Here is a 13,920-nt window from a genome sequence, read left to right on the forward strand (position 1 = left end):
AAGATGTCCCCACTCTCCGAGTTCTGTGCCTGGAAAGGCCTTACGCCACCTCAGCCTTCCCTCCTCCCCCCAACTCCTGAAATGGTAGACCAGCCAGGCTGCCCTCTGTCACTGCCATCTGGGGTGGCATTGTGGGTAGGAACTGGGGGGGGGGGCGTACCCTAGACTGGGCACCTGGGAGGCAAACCTCTTTCAGTGCCCTGGGGTCCTTCAGAGAGGCAGACCCTCTCAGGACCCCACCAAAAGTGTCAGCAGAGGGCAACGTGGGGCAGTGGAAACAGCTTCCTGGAGGAGGGTGCCGTGCGGCCGAGCCTTGAATGCTGCAAGCAGAGGGGCAAGGGCAGAGGGTGCAGTGTGTGCAAGGGTCTGGCGGGGAGCAGGCCCTGGGGTGTGTGGGGAAAGTGGGTCGCAGGGAGCTGTGGAAGAGGGGCAATAGGAAGTGAGGGTGAAACCAAGAAACCGACCTCAGGGTCAGGCAGGTGCGGATGCGGGAGGCTGTGGAGGCTGCTTGGCTGTTGAACTAGGCTGGGTGACCGCCCTCGAGGGAGCAGACCCCATCCTACTGCCATTTAGGGTGTTCTCAGAGATGGACTGCAGCTGCCTGCAAGCCATGACCAGACACTCACGCAGGCATGATAAACACCCAGACACAAACACACAGAAGCAACACCCGCGGACTGGAGTAGGTCATCCCCCACGTGGACACAGACCCTCCCACCATAGATACACAGAGACCCTCTCTGCATACAAACACCCAGCCAAACGGAGACAACACACATGGACACACGCAGACCTCCCTCTCCCCCTCCGTGTAGACACACGGGCACAGACACATGGGAATTCGATGCACAGATGGGAAGTTTAACTCAAGGGGTGCCCAGTCCTCCTGCCCCCAACACAACACACAATACATGCTCGGTGCAACCTTCTGCTCCCTTTCAGTTTATTGACCTGCTGAGGGACAGCAGGGCCCCTGCGTATGTGCGCGTGCTTTTGAGGGTGTGTGTGGGGGCTGAGCACCGACCTCTGTCCTCCCCTCCCCCGCTCTCTTCCCAACAGGTGATTGGGAGGAATGAAGAGCCCTCCCTCTCCCCCACCCATTCCTGAGACTGAACAATGCCCCCCCAGGCCCCAAAATAGCCACTGAGCCTAGCCAATGTCCTTTTATGGCTCTGTCCCCATTGTGCCCTGCAGGGGTGGGGCTGGGGTCATGAGGTGTCCAGGCAGGATAAAGGCTGGTTACGGGAAGGCTCACCTACCCGGCTCTCTGCTTCCTTCTCTCCACGTCCCTCTCTGCTTACAACCTCCATGGCTCCCAAAAAGCCAGAGCCCAAGAAGGATGACGCCAAGGCAGGTGCCAAGGCAGCTCCAGCTCCCGCACCTGCACCCGCACCTGTACCAGAGCCCCCCAAGGAACCTGAGTTCGATGCCTCCAAGGTCAAGGTGGGTGTGGGAGCTGGGTTTCCGTGGGAAGGGCAGGGTAGGTCAGTGGATCTACCCCGTGGAAGACCAGGTTCCAGAAAGTGAGTACTGAACTGAAGCTGGAAGCTTCAGGCATCAGGAGGGCTGCAGCAGGAGGGAGGGTGGTCAGACATCAGGCAGGACTCCCCCAGTGCTGCTGAAGGGACTATCTTTTTGGTGGTTGGAAACTGACTCTCCCTTGTCCTTTTCCCTGGACCTCACATCCTTGGGGAATCCTGGACCTGCCTGTGCCCCTCACCCCCGCAGCCAGGCAGGGATCTTTCTTGTCCAGCTGTGGGGTCTTAAGTCCATACCAAGTTCCCCAGGGTGGACAGGGTGGGGAGTAAAGGGAAGCAGGGCTCCTGCCCAGTCTGGGTCACACTCACCCCTGCCAAGGTCCCTGAGCCCCAGAGCTGGTGGGGCCTCAGCTTTGAGCTGGCGATACTGAGCCAGTCTGGGTAGGTCATGGAGGAAGCTGGTCTTGGAACTGTGACCAGTGGCCCCAGGAGCCCTTCCCCGGCTTGGCTTGAAAGCCTTTCTCAGAGTCTAAACCTGGAGAACGAGCCATGAGTCCCACCTGCGGCATCTGCATAGTGGCACGTACCCGTGTCCTGCCCGTTGCCTGTTCTCGGATGGCCACTGGCCACTGCTGCCCTGGCTGCTGGCTGAGGGGCCCCATGGAGCCCTCCCAGCCCTTCACGGTCCCCAGCGAGACCTGCAGCCCATCTGCACAGGTCCGTCTCCATTCCTGAGCCCTTCCTGGAGGCACCTACCTTGTCCCTCAATACACGGGCTCAAATCCCAACTCTGCTCCATTCCCATCACTGCTCCAAGGCTTAGTTTCCTCAGCTATAAAATGGGACAATAAGTCCTCCTCACAGGCTGTTGGGAACCACTCATGGCAAGTGCTCCGTGGAGTTGACTCTGACTCCTGACCATCCCCAGACCCCAGGTTTGTGTCCCACAGGCCCCCTGGTGAGGGTCAGCCAACCCTAGGGCCCAAGGTGGCATTGTGTGGTCTCACCGGATCCGAGGCTGCACAGACTCCCCTGTGAGCAGAGGAACTAGTGCGACCTCTCCCGTGACCCCTGCGGAAAGCTGTGCGGGGGGCCCAGGGCCCGTAATCTCAGCAGGCTTCTTGGTGGAGAGAGCTCTCGGGGGCGCCAGGAGCAACAACTTGGTCTTCCCAACACAGGGCTAAGCCAGAGGGTTGGGAGGGACAGCCCAGCAGGGTGACAGGGGCAGGACCCCCCTCTGCACTGGTGTGCACTACTGAGGTTGGTGGAGGGGACTCCAAGGGAGCAGCAGTGGGAGAGGCGCCAGTCAAGTCCCCCTCCCCCAAGCTCCTTTCCCTTGTGCGACCTTGACCTTGGGGCGAGTGACTGCAGTGATAAAAATAGACCTGGTATCCAAGTGAGGAGGGGGAAACCGGGTCCCAGGAGGCCTCCTGACCTCAGATGGCCCCGATGTGGCCTCAGAAAACACTCAACCGCTGGGCCCTGGCCCCCTGCTGTGCCACGCTGGGGGCTGCCCTGCGCTTATGGACAGGACTGTGTAAGACTCAGGTGTAGGCAGGGCCACGTGAGTGAAAGTGCCCAGCCTTGAGGGCTCTGTGGGGGGCAGACACATGCAAACAGATGCACACACAGGTGTGCGAACGCACATGCACGTCGCACACACACCCCCTCCTGCAAATATGTTCTCATGGTGACAGGGCTCTGCGGCCTGCCCCCTCGCCTTTCCTCCTCCCGCCCCCGCCCTGGTGAGATGAGGCCTCCCATCTCACTTATGTGGACAGTCTACCCACTGGGCCCCAGGCCTGGCAGAGCTGGCAAAGCCAGTCTGTGCTTCAGGCACGTCTGTCCAGGACCAGGGGCCTCAGGTAAGGCCCACCCCGGGCTGGGGATTCAGGGCACCAGGCCTCCCTCCTCACCACTTCCCCTGATGAGGCCTACCTGGTGTCAGGGTCTGGGCACTTGCAGACCCAAGGTTCTCAGGTGGGATGGCGGGAGGGGTAAGGAGGCAGGAGGGAGTCAAGGTGGACTGCAGGAGGTCCTGGGCAGTGGAAGCTGGAATCCTGGAATGTGGATGGGTTGGGGCAGCTGAGGGGTTGAGGCCTGGTCTGGGCGTGGAGGCACCAGGAGGACGCCTGGCCCCATCCTCTGAACCAGACACTCAGAATCTTTGGGGGTCTCCTTTCAGATCGAGTTTACGCCGGAGCAGATTGAAGGTGAGTGGGGGTTTTGAGCCAGGGGCTGCAGAGTTGGGGCCTGGGTCCCCCAGGCTGAGAGTCCTCCCCTGCAGTGTGGGGCGAGTCGGGGGGGCTGACTCTAGAAGTGTCCACAGCTCACGCCCTCTCCTGGCAGAGTTCAAGGAAGCCTTCATGCTGTACGACCGCACACCCAAGTGTGAGATGAAGATCACGTATGGGCAGTGTGGGGATGTCCTGCGGGCGCTGGGCCAGAACCCTACACAGGCTGAGGTGCTCCGAGTCCTAGGGAAGCCGAAGCAGGAAGGTTGGTACGCCCGGCCTGAGACGTGTCCCCATTAGGGCCAGTCCCGGGGGAGACCCCCAGGGTGGGCTGCCATCGCTGGTGGGACAACCCGGGAACTCCCCTGCTGTGCATTCTCCTAACATCTTCCCGTTGTCTGGAGGAGGACCTGGAGGCCAGTCTCAGGTGATGCTGGCAAGGTGACGAGCAGTGAGGGTTCCTGTACCATCTGGCCCCACGCCTATTTGCCAGGCCTCCTGGTCGTAGGGGACTGACAACAGCGCGAACTAGCTTCAGCAGCAGGCGTGAGGGCAGGCCAGGCCGTGTCTGGCCTCAGCATCCCATATGCTCTCCCTGTCCTTCCTGGCCTCCTGGGCATCCCTCTGTGGGGCAGGGTCAGCTTCCCTCACCACCATGGCCAGAGAGGGTTGCCTGCTTTGCCCCAAGGAGGAGTGAGAACCAAGCCCTCGCCACAGGTGCGGAAGTCCCAGAGAAGGTCTCTGATCGGCCCAGCTGCTCTCGACCAATCACAGGTGTGGGGAGAGCGGGGTTGATAAGAAAAATAGAGAGACGCTAGCAAGAACTGTTTCCCCAAAGAAGAGCAGAGGTGCTAGTCGGAGCCCACTGTCGTGCCACTGTCCTTGTGAACAGCAAAGGACGATGTGAATAATGCATTTCTCAGTTGACTGTAAAGTGCCTTGTGATGGTGGAGTGCTTTGTAAATGACAGACTGGTGTAGAGTGCATCGGGGGCTGGGTGAGGGCAATAGCTCCTCATTGCCAGACACAGGGGAGGGATGCCCATCTCCCCTCAGAGCCTGATGCTTGGGCCATCTCTCCCCAGAGCTTAACTCCAAGATGATGGACTTTGACACGTTCCTGCCCATGCTCCAGCACATCTCCAAGAACAAGGACACGGGCACCTTCGAGGACTTTGTGGAAGGGTTGCGGGTCTTCGACAAGGAGGGCAATGGCACGGTCATGGGCGCCGAGCTCCGCCACGTGCTGGCCACGCTGGGTGAGGGCAGCCTCCTCCCCACCCCACTCTCTCCTTCCTGGGGCATCCGGGGGAAACCACTCTGTCACCCACCGGGCCTGTTTCTCACTTGTGAAATGGAGGGTGATGCAGTCAAGGTGCCTTGATGGCAGGAGACGGAAATGTGGGGAATTAAAAATTTAGGTGGGGAATAAAGAAAGCCAGCCGGTGCAGCTCACAGAACTGGAGGGGGATAGGAACAGCTCTGGGGACAGGGTGGGGCAGGGCGGTACATCCAGGGGGATCAATCCAGTCCTTGTGTTCATTGCCTCAAGGTCAAATTCCAGAGCCGAAGAGGTACTGTGCCTGCCTCTTGGGCATCTTGACCCCCGCTGTCAGGTGCCTGGCTGGCAGGAGCGCTCCTTTCTCAAAGAGAAGTTTTCCTACAGCAAATGTTCATTGAGCACCAATTGTGTCTGAGCAAAGTGAACTTTTCCTGCACCAGACATTTACTGAGTGCCTACTGTGTGCTCAGCCCTGTGCTGGTCTCTGGGGTTGTGTGTGTGTGTGTGTGTGAGACTGGGGGCTAGGAGGTGTGAGGGAAACTGCAGTGGGCATTCCAGTGGGGGAAGCAACACAGCACATACAAAAGCACAGAGGCGGGAAAGTTCCAGACTTCTCTGGGGAGCAGTGGTGGTGTCTCTTGGTACCCTCCATGGTCATCCCCTAAGGTCCCCAGCTCTATCTTAGGCGTCCTTCCTCTAGCCTTGAAGGGCTGCCCCGAGGGACTGCTTCCAGGGAGATGGGGGACCTGGCCTACTCCTGATGGAGGGAGTCCCGCCAGCCTGTTGAGGACAGGGGACAGTATGTGCTGGTGGCCTGAACAGCAAGATGGCACTGTTACGGACAGAGCCCAGGCTCGGAGAGAGTGCCAGGCCTGCACCCCAGGCCTTGCCCTTTTTGACTTGTCACTGATTCTTCTGGTTTCAGAAATAAGGGTGACAGCCCAGGTCTCGTGTGTACCAATATGAGGTGTGGGAATACTGGAGAGGCACACCCACCATCCTGCGGGGCTCAGGGGGCCCCCCACCCTTCACACCTCAACAGTGCTGACTCAGCTTTCCACTCCTGCCAGGTGAGAGGCTGACAGAAGATGAGGTGGAGAAGTTGATGGCTGGGCAAGAGGACTCCAATGGCTGCGTCAACTACAAAGGTAAACTCAGCAGGGCAGGGAGTCTGCTGGCGGGAGCGGGGCGTTAGGATCCTAGGTCGCCACCTTTGGCTACCCAGGGCCGAAACCCTGCTGCTCACTCCTTCCTTCTTTTCAGCATTTGTCACGCACATCATGTCCAGCTGAACCTCTTGCCCCAGGTGAGACCTCCCACCCTCCCTTCCAAACCTGCTACCACCTTTGCCACCTCTGCTGATTTCAGCCCCATTGTCCCCCTCCTGCCTCTGTCATCCAGATCCCCTGTTGCCACCTCCCCAGCTCCACCAAGTCCAATTCTCAGCTGACATCCCGCAGCCTTGCTTGCACCTCTCCACTGTAACCTGTGACCGCCTTTGCTCTCAGGGAGCCCAGGGGAGGCCGTGCTGGGGACAGCTCATCTTCCACTCGAGTTGCTGACACCCGTGGCCTGCAGCCTGTGGGACGGAGGGGAGCACATTGAGACTCCTGCACAGGCTCTCTCTGCACAGCTCTGCGGGGCTGTCATCTCTCCCCATCAGGCTGCACTTGCCTGTGACTGCATCTCTGTCCCCGGCCCTTGGGCCTCATGAATAAATGGCTTCTTTCCTTCTTTCTTTCCTCCCTCCTCCCTCCCTTGCTTCCTTCCTCCCTTCTTTCTCTTCTTCCTTCCTTCCTCCCTCCCTCCCTCCCTCCCTCCCTCCATTCGTTCATTCATTTGTTCGTTCGTTCCTTCCTTCCTTTCCTCCCTCCTTCCTTCTCTCTTCTCTGTGGCCCTTTGGTTGACTTTTATAAAAATCTATGAGCCACACACGGTGAGCCCTGGACAAAACGAGAGGAATCACTTTGAAATCTTGCCTCCTTGCTCACCGCATCAAAACTGTCCCATCTGGTGTGCCAAACCCTCTGAGCCTGCCCACCAGGACACTGGGCTGAGCTGGACGAGGACTGGGTGCCCTGCCCCACTTCTGGAGACAGTAGCCATGCTCTGGCCTCTAACACAGGGTTGCCACTTGGTGCCTGAGAGCGCTGTCTGAGCTGTCTCACTCCACAACCAGAAATCAGGGAACTGCAGGGCACTGGCCCAGAGCCACCCATGTCACAGGTGGGGAAACTGAGGCCCAGAGCAGAGAATGGCTTTGCCTGACTCACTGTCCCCAGGCTGTCAGAGGCCTGAGACCCCTGCCTGACTCTGGTCTCTCTGCCTGTGCTGTGGCTCTAGGTCAGAGGGCGAGAATACGGGGTCCACCAGTGGTTTCTCAGCCCTGGGCTTCTCAGCAGAAGACAAGTGCACAACCCCTGCAATGACAGGAGGAGATGCACACACCCTTGCACATGCCAGCCCCACTGTCACACCCTGCTCTGGGGCCAGGCCCTCCCCTCCTTTCGGAGCTCAGTGGGGAGGGTGAGGGGAGGCTTCCTGGAGGAGGTCATCCACTCTGGTTTGAAGGGGAGGAAGAGCAATGCCCTGTAGAGAGTCTTGGGGGCCCTAGAGATAAGGGTTGTGGAGAGATCAAGGGCCCAGAGTGTGGAGCGGGCCACACAGGGTAGGAAACAGCTTGCAGGCCGGGAGGACTCAGGAGGTCAGGGCAGCCCTGCTAGGGTGCATTTGGATGTGAATGCATCTGCTTGTGAGATGAGCGTGTGGGTGTATGAGAGCGGGTTTGAGGCTTGCACGGATCAGGCTGCCTCAGGGCGTTTGTGTGGTGCGGCGAGCATGGCAGGACTGTGAGTGTGAGAGTCTGTGTGCGCGTATGTGTGGGAGGAGTGGCGGCAGCGTGTGTGAGAGTCTGTGAGGGGCTGTGAGTGTGTATGCAGGAGTCTGTTTCCCTTCCTTTCATCCTTTCAGCATTTATGGGGCACCTACTGTGTGCCAGACTCTTTAGGCCCTGGGAACACTGCAGTGGAGGAAGCAGCCAAACCCCTCACCCTTGTGGCACTCGTACAGAGCTGACAGATCACCAGAGCCGTAAAGTGTGTCAACCAGTGATAAAGGCTGGGGAGGGGCCCAGAGGAGGGGAGGGCTGTGCAGTCTGTGTGCAGTGTGTGTGTGGGGTGGTGGGGGGAGGCAAATGACGTGTTAAATAATGAGGTCAATGAGTATCTGAGAAGGCAATGGCTGGGCAAAAATTGAAAACAGGAGAGATAATATCCTGAATATATAAAGGCTTCCTACAACAACAACAAAACGAACAACCCAATTCAAAAATGGGCAAAGGACTTGAATAGACATTTCTTTTTTGTTGTTGTTGTTGTTGTTGTTGTACGTGGGCCTCCCACTGCTGTGGCCTCTCCCGTTGCGGAGCACAGGCTCCGGACGCGCAGGCTCAGCGGCCATGGCTCACGGGCCCAGCCCGCTCCGCGGCATGTGGGATCTGCCCGGACCGGGACACGAACCCGCGTCCCCCGCATCGGCAGGCGGACTCTCAACCACTGCGCCACCAGGGAAGCCCGAATAGACATTTCTTTAAAGAAGATAGACAAATGGCCAATCAGCACCTGAAAGATGCTCAATGTCACTAATTAGGGAAACGCAAATCGAAACCACGATGAGATACCACTTCACACCCATTAGGATGGTTATTATGCAGAAAACAGAAAACAACAAGGGTTGGCGAGAAGGTAGAGAAATTGGATCCCTTGGGCACTGTGGGTGGGAATGTAAAATGGTGCAGCTGCTGTGGAAAAACTATGGAAAGTCCTCAAAAAATTTAAATCATTATTACCATATGACCCAGAAATTCCACTTCTGAGTATATATCCCAAAGAATTGAAAGCAGGGACTTGAAGAGATGTTTGTAAACTCATGTTCACAGCAGCATTATGCACAATAGCTGAAAGGTGGAAACAACCCAAGTGGCCATCAACAGATGAATGGATAAACAAAATGTGGTCTATACATACAATGGAATATTATTCTGACTTACAAAGGAAGGAAATTCTGACACATGGTACAACATGGATGAACTTTGAGGATATTATGCTAAGTGAAATAAGCCAGACATAGAAGGACAAATGCAATCTGATTCCACTCCAATGAGGTTCCTAGAGTGGTCAGATTCATAGAGGCAGAGAGTAGAATGGTGGTTGCTGGGGGTTGGGGGGAGGGAGGAATGGGGAATCGTTGTGGAAGATAAGAAACACAAAGAAGAGAGGCGAGATGGAGTGTCTTAGGCTGGACTTCCCCAGAAGCAGAGCTGAGACAAGGACCTGAATGTAAGTAGTGTCCCTGGGAGGTGGCCCCAGGGAGCACGGGAGAGCAGCTGGGCAGGGAAGGAAGTCCTTAGGGTGCATGGGAGCAGAAGACCCTGTGGGCAACGGGGCCTCAGCCCCACTGGGGACCTCCAGGAGATGGTGGTGGTGTCTCACTGAGGGCATGAGGAAACCAGACTATTTATCTACCAGCTCCCACCTTCGCTGGTGAGGGCAGGGCCCCAGAGGCAGGCTGGAACATTTGTGTGGGGCAATACTTCAGCATCTGCTCCAGGGAGCCATGAGGGCATCAGAGCAAAGACATTCCAGCAGAGACGGGAGCAGAGAGTGCGGTGGGGAGGCGACAGGATGTGGTGGAGGGTCCTTGGGCCGTGGGAAGGGCTTTGGTGTGTGCTCTGGGGAGATGTTTTATCAGCATCACTCTGGCTGCTATATGGAGAGTAGACTGGGGCACGTGAGCGGAAGCAGGGACCGCAGGTAGGAGGGTCCAGGAGAGAGAAGAAGATGCATGTGTGGTCCAGTGGAAATGGTGAGAAGTGATCAGATTCCAGGTCATTTTTTAAGACACTCTCAGCAACATTCTGGGCAGATTTTGAGGCTTTCTTCTTCCTTTCCTTATCTAAACACAGTCCACTCCAGCCCCAGATCTGGCGTGGGGTGGGAGTGAGGGACCGTAGTCTGCCCTTTCACGGTGCATAGTCTGGCTGGCTGGTAGGGCAGGGAATGGAGGCACTAGTGGACTTGCTGCAGTGGCCTCTGCTAGTAAGGGTGTCTGCTTGTGCATGTTTGACTTTGCTGGGCTCTGGCTAGCTTCCCTGGCCAATTGGTGGCCGCAGACCCCCACAGAGGAGAGCAGGGTCTCCCTTTGGCCCCAGTCAGGGCAGAGAGACTGGCCAATATCCTTCTGGGCAGGCCCCAGCTCCTGCCTGCCCAGCCACCTTGCTCTTGGACACCAAGCCCAGGAACAGCTGAGTTCCCTTTCAAAAGTCTCCAGGATCCACATGGGACTGAGTGGTCCCAGCTTTTTCTTTCCACCCTTGCTGAGTCCTGTAGGCAGGGATCACACCTGTTCTCAGCCATCCCCAGGCAAGAAGCGGTCCTGCCTCCAAGCTTCCATGTATCTGGGATCCCAGGGAGTATGTGTCCTGCTCTCGCAAGAAAGCCTGCCCCCTCCTCTGGTTTCCAGAATGGTCCTACAGTGCCCCCAGTCCTCCCCCAAACACACCCTCCTTCTTACAGGCTCCCCTGCTTCCTGGGAGCTGCCACCCTACTCAGCTTGGCCTGGCAGTGGAAGGGAGTATCCCACACATCCCCCGAGACCCTCTGCGGCTCCCACCCGCCAGTCTTCAAGTGTGGACTGGGAGTGGACAGGCTGTGGGGGGCTGGCGCGGGCAGAGCTGGGGCTGTTGTGTCTGTTGAGCTCTGCCTGGGGCTGTTTGGTCCCCCCTTGTTGGGGCTCTACTCCACTTAGAATGTGTCTCTGTCCCAGTCACGGCCGTGATGCCACTCTGGGGCATTTTGCCTGTTATATGTGGCTGTGCTGACCACGTGTGGGCTTGGGTCACTGGCTGTGGGTGTGAGTGTCAGAGTGGAGGGGCCTGGAGGGTAGAACTCAGCTGCAGGGGTGAGGCTTCTCCTCACTCAGGAGCCTCCCACCTACCTTGGCTGGGTGAAATGTGTGTGCATTTCTGTGTGTCCCTGTGTCTGTGTGTGCATACGTGCACAAGTTTGCCCGTGTACTTGTGTCTGTGAGTGCGTCTGTGAGTGTGTGTCTGTATACCAGCGAATGCCGGTGTCCATTTGTCTGTGCACATGCACATGTATGTTTACCTCTGTGTGTGTGTCTGTGTCTGTTTGTGTGCATGTCTGAGTGTGTACGTGCTGGGGGGCTCTGCTGAGTCAGTGCTTGTGTTGGGCGGGCAGCACTGCCAGCCAGGCTGTGGCCTCCCCACAGTTGCATAAACACTGGTCCCAGCTCCCCCTTCAAGCAGGGTGGTCCAGCCTATGTCCCTGCGGCCGGTGGAAAGGGGTGGGTGTGGCAAAGGGTTTGCCCTCATGTCAGCCTGGTGCCCTCCATGCCTCAGGTGCCAGGTCACGTGCCCCATAAGGCTGGAGTCTGGTCTGGGGTCTCTCTATGCCTTACTTCCCCCACCTGGCCCGAGGCCTCATCTCTGAGGTCTCTGTAAGGTGTCAGGAACATTTACCTATCCAGTCGTGGTCCAGGCTGAACCAGAGGGTCAGTGGGGCAGGCAGGGGGCTAGGGGGCCAGGGGCAGAGTTCAGCCTCACAACCCCAGGACCAACCATCCCTCCTCTGCTCTGATGTCTCTGCACGGCTCCCTGCCACAGCCTGCATCTTCTCTCCAGATGCCTGCCATCTGCAGAGATCCTGGGGTCACCACTGGGACATGGATTAGGTAGTACTGAGTCGGGGGGCGAGAAGGCCAGAAATTCAAGTCGAGGCAGAATGAAGTCAGGCAGGGTCTGAAGAAATCAAATATTGGAGGAAATCCGTAAGCAGGTCACAAGAAGGAAGGAAATCAAACTGTAGGGATGAGGCCCTGGACTGTGGGGCTCAAAGCGCTCAGTGGCACAGGGGCTGACAGACTGAGGATAAAGATCTTAAGAGAATGTGGGGAGGGGCGGGGAGACTAAACGGGTCCAAGCAGTGGCGTGCACAAAATCAGAGGGAGTGTGAAGATGAGGTGGGAGGCAGGAGGGGCAACAGAAACTGGGCAGTGGTGTGAGGCAGTCCTCATGCTGCATAAGGGGTGCTTGGGGGCGTGCCAGGCCGGAGTGCTGGGCTGTTGCTTCCGAGGCCTTGGGAGGTAAGGAGGGTTTAGGGGAGGGGGCTAGGGCGAGCCTGCCTGGGTACAGGGCCAGCCACACCCCAGGGAACACAGGTACCTCAGGGAACAGCAGGAAGACCCTAGACTTTGAACCCAGTGACCCAGGGAGCCTCCCTGGGGTTCCCTTTCCAACCAGCCCCAGGTCCACCGTTGCCCAAGTTTGGGGGTTATTTGTTCCTGCCCTCCCAAAGCCACACAATGCTGGTTTGCCCAAACGCTGACAGAGCACAGCTGGAATGTAGAGTGAATGTGTGTACACGAGGCTCCCCAGGGTCGCCCGCCCAACAGGCCCCTCTAGTCTCAGCAGCCAGGGACCAGGTCCCCTTGGATGGGGAAGGGCCTAGAAGGTCAGGGCTGGGAAGGGCGCCTGCCTGCCACTCCTCCCCAGCCTGGCTGTGGACACCTGAGGTTCCACCATTTTCTTCCAATCTCCACTCTCTTCTTTGGCCTGTGGGTCCGGGCACTTTGCACATCTACTGAGGCCTTGGTGAGAATGAGAATGGGTGTGTCAGAGCCTTTCTGGAGGGCTGGGGCGTGGAGTGAGGCAGTGGAAGACTCTGGAACTCCAGAGATGGGGAAGACAGTGCTCCCTGGGAAGTCTCAGATCTTTGCCAACTTCCTAATTTTTCTACTTTGGTCCAGTTGAACACGAGCACCCCTTTTCCCCACCACGCCTATGCCCTGGGTCTGGAGGTCTGTCTTCCCTCCCATCAGCACCTTGTCCATCTCACTCCCTTCTTCGTCTCTTTCCCTCTCTCCCATAGTAGGCTTGCTTGGAAGCCACTTAAAGGTGCTTAGGATGCCATCCCTAGCTCCCAAGCTAACTCGGAGAGACAGTGAGCACCCTGTCCCAAGGGATGTGCAAGCAGAGGGGAACCAGTTCCAGTCAGGAAGGCTGCAGAGGGATTCTTGCTCTGCTGGAGACTGGAAGCACCTGGGTGTCCTCAGGCTCCAGGGCCCAACGTGTGACAATATCCAAGACAGTTTTCATGGGAGAAGAATAAGGCCCGTGTTGCGTGTTTTCCATGAAGCTCAATTTATGCATCTTCAAGGCCTGGCTGTTTTTATTCAGGGACTGCATCCTGCCTTACTTTATTTTTATTTTTTTTGCCTTAAGAATATTATTTTGTTCCTAAAACAATGGTGATGATAGCTGGTGCAGTTGTTTTCCTTGTCTTTACTTGGCAAAATAAGACCTTACAAGTCCATTTTTAAGTTCTGAGGCAATCGCACAGTTTGTTGCAGTGAAAATCTCCCCAAGTCCCTGGATAGAGACCCTTGAATGGGGCAGGTCCTTTCCAGGCTCAAGCCTCATATGGGTCAGGTGCCGACTGTGCTCCACCATGATGACTAACAGAGGCCTGGCCCTACCAGCTGGGATGGAGCAGTGAGTGGAGACGTGGCAGGGGCAGTGCAGATGAGCTTGGGGCTGGGGCACATGAGCGAAGATGCCTCAGCTCCCTTCGTTGGGGTGTCTGGGACCCTGAGATTCCAGGTGTCCCCAGATCGCCGGATGCCCATACCTGTGTGCACCTCTGGTGGGAAGCCAGTGGCAGTGACCTTTCATTCCTTGCTGCAGCACATGGTGTGGGACAGTGGCTGCTGGGCAGGAAGGCAAACACTGAATGGCTTCTAGCTTTTGTGAAGAGAAATCGTGCTCAGGGCTGAGGGATAAGAAGGGAAGCTGGGCACATCCCAGGAGTACCAGGGGCTTCCTCTGCACGGCCTGGGCTGGGGGCCCCCAG

General features: G+C 57.4%; 1 protein-coding gene across 4 annotated transcripts; it reads left to right on the forward strand.

The window, feature by feature from the left end:
* The first annotated feature begins 1,242 nt into the window (after positions 1-1,242).
* MYL3 (myosin light chain 3) lies at positions 1,243-12,962 on the forward strand. Of its 4 annotated transcripts, none has more exons than XM_033413300.2 (7): positions 1,243-1,443; positions 3,664-3,691; positions 3,828-3,977; positions 4,797-4,970; positions 6,064-6,141; positions 6,257-6,299; positions 12,943-12,962. In XM_033413300.2, exons 1-6 carry the CDS (start codon positions 1,309-1,311, stop codon positions 6,283-6,285), a joined length of 594 nt encoding a protein of 197 aa, XP_033269191.1. In that variant the 5' UTR covers positions 1,243-1,308; the 3' UTR covers positions 6,286-6,299; positions 12,943-12,962. The 4 variants fall into 4 exon arrangements, with proteins under 4 accessions (XP_033269191.1, XP_033269189.1, XP_033269190.1 ...); XM_033413298.2 differs by having other exon boundaries at positions 12,940-12,960; XM_033413299.2 differs by lacking the exon at positions 12,943-12,962 and adding an exon at positions 6,395-6,727.
* The last annotated feature ends 958 nt before the right edge of the window (positions 12,963-13,920 follow it).

This window comes from Orcinus orca, chromosome 10 (genome assembly GCF_937001465.1).
Source record: "Orcinus orca chromosome 10, mOrcOrc1.1, whole genome shotgun sequence".
Lineage (NCBI taxonomy): Eukaryota > Metazoa > Chordata > Mammalia > Artiodactyla > Delphinidae > Orcinus > Orcinus orca.

What these genes read in the sequence shown, in the direction of transcription:
- MYL3 (XM_033413300.2), top strand. Translation starts at nt 1,309, where the DNA reads ATGGCTCCCAAAAAGCCAGAGCCCAAGAAGGATGACGCCAAGGCAGGT. An exon ending in TCGATGCCTCCAAGGTCAAG is followed by an intron (nt 1,444 to 3,663) that starts GTGGGTGTGGGA and finishes GTCTCCTTTCAG; the next exon opens with ATCGAGTTTACGCCGGAGCA. An exon ending in CCACGTGCTGGCCACGCTGG is followed by an intron (nt 4,971 to 6,063) that starts GTGAGGGCAGCC and finishes CACTCCTGCCAG; the next exon opens with GTGAGAGGCTGACAGAAGAT.